The 14359-nt window shown below is 44.3% G+C and overlaps 1 protein-coding gene across 1 annotated transcript; it reads right to left on the reverse strand.

Annotated features, from left to right (window-relative positions):
* Positions 1 to 10772: 10772 nt before the first annotated feature.
* On the reverse strand, positions 10773 to 14031 carry LOC124668200 (transcription factor LATE FLOWERING-like). The gene is made up of 3 exons (XM_047205372.1): positions 13685 to 14031; positions 13238 to 13457; positions 10773 to 12261 (listed from the first exon to the last, which is right to left on the reverse strand). The coding sequence occupies exon 3, from the start codon at positions 12184 to 12186 to the stop codon at positions 11056 to 11058; it is 1131 nt and encodes a 376-aa protein (XP_047061328.1). The 5' UTR covers positions 12187 to 12261; positions 13238 to 13457; positions 13685 to 14031; the 3' UTR covers positions 10773 to 11055.
* Positions 14032 to 14359: the final 328 nt, after the last annotated feature.

Raw genomic sequence — 14359 nt, forward strand, 5'->3', positions numbered from 1 at the left:
ACAGCGGAGCGTGTCTCTCTCCCACACAATGAATGCTAGGATCCATTTTATTCAAACAAAAACAAAAACAAAAACAAACCGACGCTCCAAGTAAAGCACATAAGATGTGATGGAATAAAAATATAGTTGTCGATGAAGAAGGGGATGCCCAAGGCATCCCCAAGCTTAAACGCTTGAGTCTTCTTAGAATATGCAGGGGTGAACTACCGGGGCATCCCCAAGCTTAGAGCTTTCACTCTCCTTGATCATATTGCATCATTTCCCTCTCTTGATCCTTGAAAACTTCCTCCACACCAAACTCGAAACAACTCATTAGAGGGTTAGTGCACAATAAAAATTAACATGTTCGGAGGTGACATAATCATTCTTAACACTTCTGTACATTGCATAAAGCTACTTGGACATTAATGGAACAAAGAAATTCATCCAACATAGCAAAAGAGGCAATGCGAAATAAAAGGCAGAATCTGTGAAAACGAACAGTCCGTAAAGATGGATTTTATCGAGGCACCGGACTTGCTCAAATGAAAATGCCCAAATTGAATGAAAGTTGCGTACATATCTGAGGAGCACGCACGTGAATGGGCATATTTTTCTGAGCTACCTACGAGAGAGGCAGGTCGAAATTCGTGACAGCAAAGAAATGCTATTCTGCGCAGCAATCCAAATCTAGTATGAACCTTACTATCAAAGACTTTACTTGGCACAACAATGCACAAAACTAAGATATGGAGAGGTTGCTACAGTAGTAAACAACTTCCAAGACTCAAATATAAAATAAAGGTACTGTAGTAAAAACATGGGTTGTCTCCCATAAGCGCTTTTCTTTAACGCCTTTCAGCTAGGCGCAGAAAGTGTATATAAAGTATTATCGAGAGATGAAGCATCAACATCATAAGTTGTTCTAATAATAGAATCAAAAGGTAACTTCATTCTCTTTCTAGGGAAGTGTTCCATACCTTTCTTGAGAGGAAATTGATATTTAATATTACCTTCCTTCATATCAATGGTAGCACCAACAGTTCGAAGAAAAGGTCTTCCCAATATAATGGGACAAGATGCATTGCATTCAATATCCAAGATAACAAAATCAACGGGGACAAGGTTATTGTTAACGGTAATGCGAACATTATCAACTCTCCCCAAAGGTTTCTTTATAGCATTATCAACAAGATTAACATCCAAATATCAATTTTTCAATGGTGGCAAGTCAAGCATATTATAAATTTTCTTAGGCATAACGGAAATACTTGCACCAAGATCACATAAAGCATTACAATCAAAGTCATTGACCTTCATCTTAATGATGGGCTCCCAACCATCCTCTAGCTTTCTAGGAATAGAAGTTTCAAGTTTTAGTTTCTCTTCTCTAGCTTTTATGAGAGCATTTGTAATATGTTTTGTAAAGGCTAAATTTATAGCACTAGCATTAGGACTCTTAGCAAGTTTTTGTAAGAACTTTATAACTTCAGAGATGTGGCAATCATCAAAATCCAAACCATTAAAATCTAAAGCAATGGGATCATCATCCCCAATGTTGGAAAAAATTCAGCGGCTTTATCACAGGCGGTTTCAGCAGTTTTAGCAGTTTCGAGCAATTTTGCACGCTTTGCACTAGGAGTAGTAACATTGCCAACACCAATTATTTTATCATTGATAGTAGGAGGTGCAGCAACATGTGAATCATTAACATTACTAGTGGTGGTAATAGTCCAAACTTTAGCTACATTACTCTCTTTAGCTAGTTTTTCATTTTCTTCTCTTTCCCACCTAGCATGCAGTTCGGCCATCAATCTTATATTCTCATTAATTCTAACTTGGATGGCATTTGGTGTAGTAACAATTTTATTTTCAATATCCTTATTAGGCATAATTTTCGATTTCAAAAGATCAACATCAGAGACAAGACTATCAACCTTAGAAGCGAGAATATCAATTTTATTGAGCTTTTCCTCAACAGATTTGTTAAAAGCAGTTTGTGTACTAATAAATTCTTTAAGCATAGCTTCAAGTCCAGGGGTGTGTTCCTATTATTGTTGTAAGAATTCCCATAAGAATTACCATAACCGTTACCATTATTATAAGGATATGGCCTATAGTTATTACTAGAATTGTTCCGATAAGCATTGTTGTTGAAATTATTATTTTTAATGAAGTTTACATCAACATGTTCTTCTTGGGCAACCAATGAAGCTAACGGAACATTATTAGGATCAACATTAGTCCTATCATTCACAAGCATAGACATAATAGCATCAATCTTATCACTCAAGGAAGAGGTTTCTTCGACAAAATTTACCTTCTTACCTTGTGGAGCTCTTTCCGTGTGCCATTCAGAGTAATTAATCATCATATTATCAATGAGCTTTGTTACTTCACCAAGAGTGATGGACATAAAGGTACCTCAAGCAGCTGAATCCAATAGGTTCCACGAAGAAAAGTTCAGTCCTGCATAAAAGGTTTGGATGATCATCCAAGTAGTCAGTCCATGGGTTGGGCAATTTTTAACCAAAGATTTCATTCTTTCCCAAGCTTGTGCAACATGCTCATTATCTAATTGTTTAAAATTCATTATGCTACTTGTCAAAGATATAATTTTAGCAGGGGGATAATATCTACCAATAAAAGCATCCTAGCATTTAGTCCATGAATCAATACTATTCTTAGGCAGAGATAACAACCAATCTTTAGATCTTGCTCTTAATGAGAAAGGAAACAATTTTAATTTTATAATGTCACCATCTACATATTTATACTTTTGCATTTCACACAATTCAACAAAATTATTGAGATGGGCAGCAGCATCATCAGAACTAACACTGAGAAAATTGCTCTCGCATAACAAGATTCGAGTAAAGCGGGTTTAATTTCAAAGAATTCTGCCGTAGTAGCGAGTGGAGCAATAGGTGTGCATAAGAAATCATTATTATTTGTGGTTGTGAAGTCACACAACTTAGTATTTTCAGGGGTAGCCATTTTAGCAGTAGTAAATAAAGCAAACTAGATAAAGTAAATGCAAGTAACTAATTTTTTTGTGTTTTTGATATAGAGAACAAGACAGTAAATAAAGTAAAGCTATCAACTAATTTTTGTGTGTTTTGATATAATGCAGCAAACATAGTAATAAATAAAATAAAGCAAGACAAAAAACAAAGTAAAGAGATTGGATTGTGGAGACTCCCCTTGCAGCGTGTCTTGATCTCCCCGGCAACGGCGCCAGAAAAAGAGCTTGATGGCGTGTAACTCACACGTTCGTTGGGAACCCCAAGAGGAAGGTATGATGCACACAACAGCAAGTTTTCCTCGTAAAAGAAACCAAGGTTTATCGAACCAGGAGGAGCCAAGAAACACGTTGAAGGTTGATGGCGGCGGGATGTAGTGCGGCGCAACACCAGAGATTCCGGCGCCAACGTGGAACCTGCACAACACAACCAAAATACTTTGCCCAAACGAAACAGTGAGGTTGTCAATCTCACCGGCTTGCTGTTACAAAGGATTAGATGTATAGTGTGGATGATGATTGTTTGCAAGAACAGTAAAGAACAATAGCAGCAGATTTGTATTTCAGATGTAAAGAATGGACCGGGGTCCACAGTTCACTAGAGGTGTCTCTCCCATAAGATAGCATGTTGGGTGAACAAATTACAGTCGGGCAATTGACAAATAGAGAGGGCATAACAATGCACATACATGATATGATGAATATTGTGAGATTTAATTGGGCATTACGACAAAGTACATAGACCGCTATCCAAGCATGCATCTATGCCTAAAAAGTCCACCTTCGAGGTTATCATCCGAACCCCTTCCAGTATTAAGTTGCAAAACAACGGACAATTGCATTAAGTATGGTGCGTAATGTAATCAATAACTACATCCTCGGACATAGCATCAATGTTTTATCCCTAGTGGCAACAGCACATCCACAACCTTAGAACTTTCCGTCATCGTCCTGCATTTAATGGAGGCATGAACCCACTATCGAGCATAAATACCCCCTCTTGGAGTTAAGAGCAAAAACTTGGCCGTAGCCTCTACTAATAACGGAGAGCATGCAAGATCATAAACAACACATAGGTAATAGATTGATAATCAACATAACATAGTATTCTCTATCCATCGGATCCCGACAAACACAACATATAGAATTACGGATAGATGATCTTGATCATGTTAGGCAGCTCACAAGATCCGACAATGAAGCACATGAGGAGAAGACAACCATCTAGCTACTGCTATGGACCCATAGTCCAGGGGTGAACTACTCACTCATCACTCCGGAGACGACCATGACGGTGAAGAGTCCTCCGGGAGATGAATCCCCTCTCGGCAGGGTGCCGGAGGTGATCTCCGAATCCCCCGAGATGGGATTGGCGGCGGCGGCGTCTCAGTAAGGTTTTCCGTATCGTGGCTCTCGGTACTGGGGGTTTCGCGACGAAGACTATATGTAGGCGGAAGGGCAGGTCAGGGGGCCACACGAGGGCCCCACACAACAGGCCGGCGCGGCCCAGGCCCAGGCCGCGCCGCCCTAGTGTGGCGGCGCCCCGTGGCCCCACTTCGTCTTCTCTTCGGTCTTCTGGAAGCTTCGTGGCAAAATAGGCCCCTGGGCGTTGATTTCGTCCAATTCCGAGAATATTTCCTTTGTAGGGTTTCTGAAACCAAAAACAGCAGAAAACAAGAATCGGCTCTTCGGCATCTCGTTAATAGGTTAGTGCCGAAAAATGCATAAATACGACATATAATGTGTATAAAACATGTAGATATCATCAATAATATGGCATGGAACATAAGAAATTATCGATACGTCGGAGACGTATCAGCATCCCCAAGCTTAGTTCCTGCTCGTCCCGAGCAGGTAAACGATAACAAAGATAATTTCTGGAGTGACATGCCATCATAACCTTGATCATACTATTGTAAACATACTGTATTATTTGTGTTGCAGTCTCCGCCGCCCCTTTGCATGTGGTTTCAATGGATAGACCAGGAGCAGCCGGATTGGGCACGCCGCGAGGTGAAGGATAAACAAAGGTGTGCATGGGAAAGGTTCCATGAGGAGGAGCGTTGGGAAAAGGCTGCTGCTAATGATAAAGCAGAGAGAGACAGATACAAAAATTAAGGGCGGAGCAAGCTCGAAATCGTGAGGTGAATCAGAAGATGATGGATGATGAGGTTGCACATAGGTATGCATAGAAAGAGGTGCGTAGAGAGTCCCCTGAAGCGAAAATGAAGAGATTAAGGGAAAGAGCTGCTGAGACGCAAGCGGCAGAAGAACGGGGCGACAAGTCCGAAAAATGGCCACGCTGGACGCAGGGAAAGTAGAGTGATGTGTTGTACTAACTACGTATGTTAAATTCTGTTTTACTTTGTCGTTGTATCTTAAATTCCGTTGTAGTGATTAGCCGATTTAGTTGTAGTTATATTTCCATCTTTATCTCGTCCGATGTATTAATAATAAATGTTGATTTCTCGAAAAAAGTTTGTGCCTAAAGTTCCCGCCATATTTTTTCCCACCAAAATTTCCCGCCTTATTTTTTGCCGCAAAAATTTTCCGCCTTATTTTTTCCCACCAAAATTTCCCGCGTTATTTTTTCCCGCCAAAATTTCCCGCCATGTATCCCCGCCTTTTCGCTGAGCCGCGTGCTATAAAACCCCTCCCCGAGCATTCATTTGTTGAAGACAATCGTAGTCGCTCCAAGATGGCTCCTCCTGGTGATCGTAGTTTTACTGCATTTACGGCTGCTCCTCTTCTCTCCTCTGCTTCTTCAGTTATGAGTGCCAATAACATAGACAATGTCGAAGATCTGGTCATGAATGTGACCCTCCTCGTCGAGGTAGGCAAGCTTTTTTCTAGGCACGCAGGTATTCCTGGTCGAACTCCGGTGAAAATACGACAAGAGCTTATTAGGTTGCAAGCTAGGTTTGAGAAGAAGAAACCGAAGAATGAGAAGGAACAAGAAGAATTTCTAAGGCATCCATTTACATATGCTTCCTCGACCGAGGATGACGAAGAAGTCTTCATGCCGAGGAGCCTGGCTAAGAGCAATGAACATGTCAAGGGGAAGAGCGCTGCATCCGCTTGCGTTGACTCGGACGACGATTATATGCCACCGAGTAAGAAGGGCAAGGCTAGTTCATCGTTGAAGAGCAAGAAGAAGGGAAAAAAGTGAAGCTTATAATGTTACTCGTAGCGTTTGTTTTAAGTTGTGGTGTTGGCAGTGCCGATGTATCTTCATTTCGCTAGTAACTTAATTTTATGTTGTATTTTTTGCATGTTCATGTATCTTATTTTGAAGTACTTGTTGAATAATTATTCGAAATTATAGAAATATGTCTCATACATAGGTTATACATAGATATAAATAATAGTAATATGCCAGAGTCGTCAACATATCACGCTTGTCGACGACGGCGTGGTGGTCTCTGCTTAGCACCAGAAGGCGACCAGGGATTTGGTATACGATGTTGGCGCAAACCTCGGCTGTACTGATTTTCCTCATCCTCTGTACGTGTCTCATTTGGTGGTGATGGAGTCTGAAATACGTATTGAGATTCCCGAATTGGGGGAATCAAACTAGCATCTGTGCTGAAAATAGCACCTCCAAAGAATTTTTCAACTATCCTGGTAACATCATTGCGAGGTTGTTGGGAAGTGCTGCCGTAGTATTGTGGTTCCATCTGCGTCATATCAGGCCATGTCGGGACCGAAGATTCCTGCGTATCGAACGGCTCCGTCGGAAACATGCACGCAATAATCATGTATGTAATTAACATGCATTAACCTGAGTTGGGTATTGCGGCAGTGATGGAATGCCCATATAGTCTGGGAGAATGCCCAGAATAAACGATCAAGGATTTCTTGGTTTTCCTCCAGAGGGTGTTGACGAACTCTCCTGACCACTTGAATCCCCCAGTTAGTTGTTGCTATCTGATGGAGCAGTCTCGGGGCAAGGTCATATGCCTTATCATAGGTGCCATACAATCTCTGAAAAATCTCCTCCTTCGCCCGCCTTGCCTTACTAAAGCTGACCGGGAAGCCAATCAGATTTTCCGCGGTTTTTTGCAGGGGTTATATCTTCTTCCACCGCCACTTGCATGATATGTGATACATATTTTGCAGTGACGTTGCGGTGTTTGTTAAGAGCCCCCAATTGCTCGCTATGGGGTTCTATTTTTGAGATATGTCATGGCTGACATACCCCAGGGCTCACCCGAGCGATAACTCTCCCCCTGCAACCCTCATTCAATTTGACGCATATGACTTTCAGCTGCCTTCGATCAGACTGCTTCACTCTGTGTTGTCGAGATATGGCCAACGCATACCTCTTCATTGCTTGGTCAGCCGAGTCCTTGTATGGGAAAGTTTGCCCAACCTGCAGACTCGCCTCCCCTAGGCCTGGAACAGAGCAGAATTCATTGCTGATGGTCATTGTTTTTAAGAACTCAGGGTCCATTGGTGCCGCAACCGCCCTCCGGGAAGGACCGACGCCTTCTTCGTCCGAGGAGGATTCAGACGAAGAAGAACGAGCGTCATCGTCCAACGCCGCAGGCAGTCCCTCCACACGCTCGCTAATGTCAACGAACGTAGACCAGTATCCTGGCTCGACAGCAAACTGGGCGACCATCAGCTCCGATGGGCCGGTGCTATGGCCTGCAGTCAGTGCCTCATGCTCTGATTGGCCTATCATGCCTGCTGCAGTCAGGGCCAAATGCTCCGATTGAACGGTGCTCGGTCCTGTGATGATGGCTATCTCCTCTTCACTAGCGCCGCTATTGCTTCCGGCACCATCATCACCTGATATAAACTGAACATACACCATGGGCTCTCCGTACATAGCAGCCCCAGGTGTGCTTGCAAACCTCATGTATGTACCCCAATTTCTATCACTCTTTACCTCCCGCAAACCCCAACGGGCAGGTGTCCCGTCATTCCCTCCTACGACGATGAGAGCCTCAACGGTCATCTTCTTCCCACGCATCTCACGTCCAAACTGTGCTCGGATGCATCTTCTAACATCCAAAAATTCTCTATTGACCATGTCTGTCACTACAACTTTCATCGAGTCGCAACGCGACACATCGACACCAGAAAATTCGTCGCGTACGATGTCTCCATAAAACAGTAACACAGTTTCCATCGTACCTACTGCACAACCATATTTTTAAAATAATGATAGATTACAACACTAACATGTGATTAAAAATTTTAAATAATCGTAACGCAACACCATCTATAATAATTTTAACACCATCCCGTAATAATTATATTAGTCGCCTACCGCTCACTCATTTCATAATAAATTTAACACCAAACATAACACGACACCATATTTAATACGCAACAAATTTTAATATAGTACCAACTACAAAGTTATATTAAAATAAGTATGAACAGATTTAGTACCTCAAGTTCAGCCCTCCACATCTAATTATATCTTAAAATACTTCCACCTTATTGCAATCAGAGCAGTCTATAATCAAATCGATCTAAAATACATGTTCAACATATTTAGTTAGACCATTAATATTTCAGCGTCATATATTTCTAATTACAAGTTCATCATTCGTACGTGATATATTTCTACGCACTTAAAATCATTGTCTATATATTACGCATGTTGCATACATAAAACATAAATTCTAAACAGCACATTCAGTTAGCTATTTACGTTCTAATTACATGTTGCAAGTCCTAATATATTACTCAATAATAACTACACAGTCGTACTGATATTTTCATCATACCTATGCATGCATGCAAGCAACTACAGAACCTGCATTAACCAAACTAATTACACTACACAACCAATTATGTTCTAACTACGTAAATAAAATAGATTATGCTTGCTTTTTCAAATCCTTACCTTGATATCACAGATTGAGCAAACACTTAATCAGCCGAGAATTCTTGAGCTGCGAGCAGGAGACATCAACTATGTGAGAAAATACTAAGTACCCGAAGAGCTGTGAGAGTGCACAGACAGTGACAGTGCTGAGATGTTGTGAGAGTGCACAGACAGTGAGAGTGAGAGTGCGCGGACAGTGACAGCCTTTATATAGACTCAGCTCATCTCGACGAAATCAACAATTAGCAACAGTTTAAGCACCGAAAGCAGGCTAATTTGCAACAGTTTGAGCACCACCGAAAGCAGACCAATTTGCAACATTACAACCTAAAAATCAGTGCCTCACCAAAGTCAGTGCGATGTTGTCGGTCTGTCCGGACAGATTCTCTCGCGCGGGAACTGCTGCCTCCACCGAGCACTTAAGCAGCATCAAAGTCAGTGCGAATTATCAAAATCAGTGTGATGGGGCTTGTCGGCCTGATTCCCGCTCAGGGCCTGCCTCCATCACAGGCGGCGGCATGCGCCACATCGACCTGCCGCCCCTTGCTCCGGCGGCATGGCCCACCGTGCCCAACGGCGGCTCACGGTGCAGCGCGGGAGCTAACGTGCCGCCACGCCGCTCGACGGCGGGTCCCTGCCGCCACACAGTCCGGCGGCAAGCTCCACGTGTCGGCTAGGGGGCCTGCCGCGACGCAGGAGGTGGTCTTTTTTGTCAATTTGATTCAGAGATGGTCCTTTTTATCAATGAATTAGGGCAGGTGGTCTCTTTTGGCAAAATTTCGTCACTGTGTAGCGCAAGGAGGAGGCCAGCAGCAAAAGGACCTTTCTTTCTTCCTCTTAACTTAATCCCGATTCATTCCCACGCTTTCTATCATCAGCATGCGAAAAGCCTGGACCAGCTATACCAGCATACACGATGCCGATAAGATAAAAAGAAGTGCTATTTATATTCATACTAGCTAGATTAGATATGGAGATAGATGTAGCATCTAGATCATCTAGCTATGATGAAAAAAGAGGCCGAGCCTTTAATAATAAATACTATATCTGTATATCTATCTCCCTGGGTACCTCCTTTTGCACTTGGAATCGAGATTTCATTGCATTTGTGGATACAAAAGAGAGAAGAAAAGCGGGTAACCATGCCCAGAGCTGGAACAATTAAAGGAAATCGATCGATAGGTCGGTCCTTCGATCTGGAACCTCAAGTTTGGCAACATGATGATGCACCCAATGATTCACATTGGCGCTCTACGGTTGTGTCAGTGACAACATGCATGAATGTGAAGAAATCCCTATACATTCATTTTGATAAATCTAAAACAATTTTTATAGAACGGAGGGAGTGTATATATACTGCATGTAGGATACTGCCTCCGATTTAAATTTACTTGCCATAGATTCAACGAATCTAGATAATTTTTAGGTTTTCCTAAATCAGCGACAAGTCATTAGGACCAGAGGTTTATTTTGTGAACCATAATACAGACGCGGATGCTAATAGATGTGAATATACACTCACCCTATGAACAAACGTATGCACACCTCTCCCCTATCAGCACCTCCGAGAGAATGAGTCTAAGAAGATGATTCGATGGATCTTGAGATTGGCGAAGTCACCACAGACGTCTCGCTATCTACGAGAACGCCACTTTCCACTGAAAGAATATTTCTCCTTTTAAAAGACACCAAAATGTTAAACCTAGGGTTTAAACTTTAAACTCTGTTAAGCCGGAGGTGTCACTGTCCTCCTAACCATCCAACCACATGTTGGCTTTCAGGAAGTTTCTTTTTTCATTTCGATCTTAGGGAGAATTTTTTTTTGAACTAAGATACATGTAGGATCTATATGTACTACTGTAATTAATTTGCCAGACAAAGTGAGACTGAAATTTTGTGATGGAAAATAAGCGAAGCTGGCTACAATTTCACTTGCATGTACACATCTTAATATCCAACCACATTTACTCTAGAATACAATTGAAGCTCTTTTTTTTTGTTTTCTTTAATCAGCAGGTATTCCACGGTCTCGATCTCAGGCTGAATTGCTTCGACGATGCAGCGGGTCCAAATCACGACTAAACAAAAAACTTAGTATGAAGTATATACCGTACTGTACCAATTAAGCACGTACGTACGTAGACCTGAAACAGTAGAAAACAACACTACCTATTGACGTATACACGATCAACTCATACTAGAAACAGTACTACAACAGTCTTGTTGCACACCCATTAGTATTTCCGAAGACGGAATTGTTGCTGTTATTTGTCGCAAATCCAAGAAACCCAGGGCTGTTTCCGTAATGACGCTGATGTAACCTGGTCGTGCTGGCGGAGGACATGGCGGCGTTGCCGGTGGGACTGTTCGCGGTTCCTAGGGTTTCCAGCGCCTGGACCTGGGACTTGAGGAACTTGAGGTAGCTGGCGGCCTCGTCCAGCATGGACGCCGTGTCCATCTTGCTGCCGCCGGGGACAAGCTTCTGCAGCACGCGGAGGCGGTCGCTGACGCGCTCCCGCCGGAGACGGGCCGCCACCGTCTGCGGGTCGCTCGAGATGCGCACGTTCTTGCGACGAGGCTTGCTGCCGCCGATCGTGGGGGGCTCCATGACGAGGTTCACCGGGCGCATTGCTGCCGCCCGGTAGATCATCTCCTTCATTTGTGCCATCGCCTCCATGTCCGGCACGTACCCTCCGGCCCCGGTGTCGACGTGGGCGCCCTGGCCGAAGGTGATGCTTGTTGCGGTCGTGATGGGGCTGGGCGCCTTCCGCTTTGCGCCGGCGCGTGGGATCGGCGGCGCGGTTGCTCTGGTGGTGCAGTCGTTGGCCGGTAGTAGTTTCCGGTTCGCGTGTAGCGCCAGTGCCGACGTCGTCTGGGGGAGCGACGTCGTGTTGGGCGATATAATGGACGTCGGCGACGCCACCTCCGCATCGTGGCCGCCGCCACTGTAGTTGTTGGACTCCCCGGAGGAGATGTTGCCGCTGTAGCCGGAGAACATGACGCCGTTCGAGACCGCCCCGGGGTCACCCTCGCCGCCGCACGCGAGCACCCTGGAGAAGGCGAGCGCCGCGTCGAGCAGGCCGTCGTGCGCGCCGGCGCCATCGACCACTGAGGAGAACACGTCGACCCCCGACCCGGAGCCAAAGAATCCCAGCGGGTTCGAGTCCTCCGCCGCGCCTGCTCCGGTGGCACCGTAGCTCGAGCTCAGCTGGGCCTCCCCGCCGACGTCGCACTGGAACTGGCCGAGGAAAGCGTCGTCCAGCTCGAACCGGCCACAGCTCAGCTGACCCGCAAGACGCGGCTGGTAGACGTCGTCGCCGGCCCAGCCGAAAGTGTCCATCGCCGCACCGCCGGGGCTCAGAGCTAATTAAGGCAAACCGATCGACCAGCGACTAGCGCAGGGATTCTTGGATGGCTGCACATAAAAAGAGAACAGGGAATATTAATCTCGGCCGTAAAAGGGAGTGAGATTTGATACGAATGCGATGGAGCGGAGCCGGAGACTATAGAGGGAATCAAAATTGAGGCCCGTAATGGAGTGGGCCGGACGGTGGAGACGTGAGGGAGCAGTGTCACGCGGGCGAGGCATTGATGAACGGACAAGGACGTCCGGCGAGGAAGAAGTCCGAGATTTCCCGGACCTCATAATTACGCCGCCATTTGCTCTACGACTTCTACCAAGCTCAAAGAATCACCGACGGAGTACATACTACTTCCTCAGTCCCACAAAAAATGTCTGAACTGGAGGGTACTACCGGTAAAAAAAAATGTTTGATGGGTCTGAGATTTCCGATAACCTGTCAAATACGGAACGAGATTCTCAAACAGACTTGAATTTGAAACTTGATAATGTCCAAATATTAAGAATATATTCTTTAGGGGAGAATGAATAAAAAATCTCAAACAAATGAGTTAGGGCTTAGGGGTATAGCGGAGGGAAACACATATGATTTAGTTTGGACTAAACCAACCAACCTAAATTCAAACCAAATTCGAATTAAGGACTGAGAACTTTTGAACGATAAACTCATTTACCAGAGGGGGCTGGGAATTCTGGTTACCAGCCGATAACCGAAGTATTTTACTCAATAACTAAATCCTTGATTGAGACAAATCTGCGACAGTTAATGTGGAAGAGGAGTGTATAGTATATAGAGAGTACGTACATCAGACATGCACATGTGTCCGCCGTTCTGGAAAATCGTACAGTCGTGTGTACGTATATGCATGCACGCATCTCTTTCCGTTACTATGTGAAAAGTAGGCTAGTATACCCGGCCTCCAATATGTAACTATACCAAGTTAACATGGTCTGTACTATAAGCAACCAAAATTAAGTATGAAAGCATGAAATCACATTCGCTAAACATGCTCGTTGCTGCTCATCATACCTGTCAGATGAAAGCAGATGGCTGGATCTTGGATGTGATTGATTTGAAGCCTTCGAGGGGTAGAACAGCAACGGGGCAGCAGCTTCGCCGGTAGAGATGGAGCACAGCTTGAAAGATTGATCCAATTCCCCGAGCTAGCTAGGCACTCCTTGGAAGTCAGGGAGCGAGTTAATTTGGAGCAAAGCACAGACCGTCAACAACGGCCTGAGACGCGGCAGACCTGAAGAGGGAATCAGACAAGGAAGGGTGAGTGAGCTAGGAAGCAGGAAGCAATTGGTCACAACAAACTTTTCTCCATGAACCCAACTAAGCTTGCTACCATGCATGTAAAGAAGAAGATGAAGAAGGGCACGGCATGTAGCTGCGTATATATTGAAGATTTGAACTCCAAGTGCTACTGTTACTACTAGACACTACTCTAGTAGCTGTGGATAGATGTAGAGCTACCTGTGTCTTGCTCAGACGACTCTGCTGGCAGCAGAAGAGATGATTGATCAATCAGCTTTGGTGGTATGTGTGTACTCGGGTGTTCGGCAGCCTCTGCTGAGCTAGCTTCCTAGAAGAAGCTCTCTAGCTTTGAGCAATTGAGTAGAGGAGAGGAGAGAGAGAGAGGGAGAGAGGTGGAGACAGCACAGATCATACGTATGGGATATGGTCCTCCAGTCGATGGCAGTATATGGGCTTCTTTTATAGATGGCTAAGCTACCTATATGTCTTCTGCTACTATGTATACGTGTGATCTAACAAGCTCCCTCTCTCTCGATCGAAAATGATAGTAGTCGAAGGTATATGGTTTCTCTGTCTTTCTAATTTCTCTCTGTAGCATTCTCTGTTCATGTGGGTCTGTTCAGTTGGGAGAGGATGATGAGTTGGCAGTGCACACATTAACTTGCACCGCTGACGCGCTCTCATAAATACTTGTCCAACTCTGTAATCTTTTGTGTATCTTGGGGTTCTGTTATGAACAATGCTTCGTTTTGTTTTATCTACTACGTAACCTGCGGTGCAGGTTTCTCACTCTCATCACTACACACATGTAACTAGATCTGGTATTAAAACCTCAAATCTGGAAATAGACATCATGTACATGCACTCAAATTAAAGATTCTCCCCGAGTAGAAT

This window comes from Lolium rigidum, chromosome 6 (assembly GCF_022539505.1).
Source record: "Lolium rigidum isolate FL_2022 chromosome 6, APGP_CSIRO_Lrig_0.1, whole genome shotgun sequence".
Taxonomy (NCBI): Eukaryota; Viridiplantae; Streptophyta; class Magnoliopsida; order Poales; family Poaceae; genus Lolium; species Lolium rigidum.

Bases quoted from the DNA above. Each gene is read 5' to 3' on its own strand.
- LOC124668200 (XM_047205372.1), bottom strand. From the start codon at position 12,186: ATGGACACTTTCGGCTGGGCCGGCGACGACGTCTACCAGCCGCGTCTT.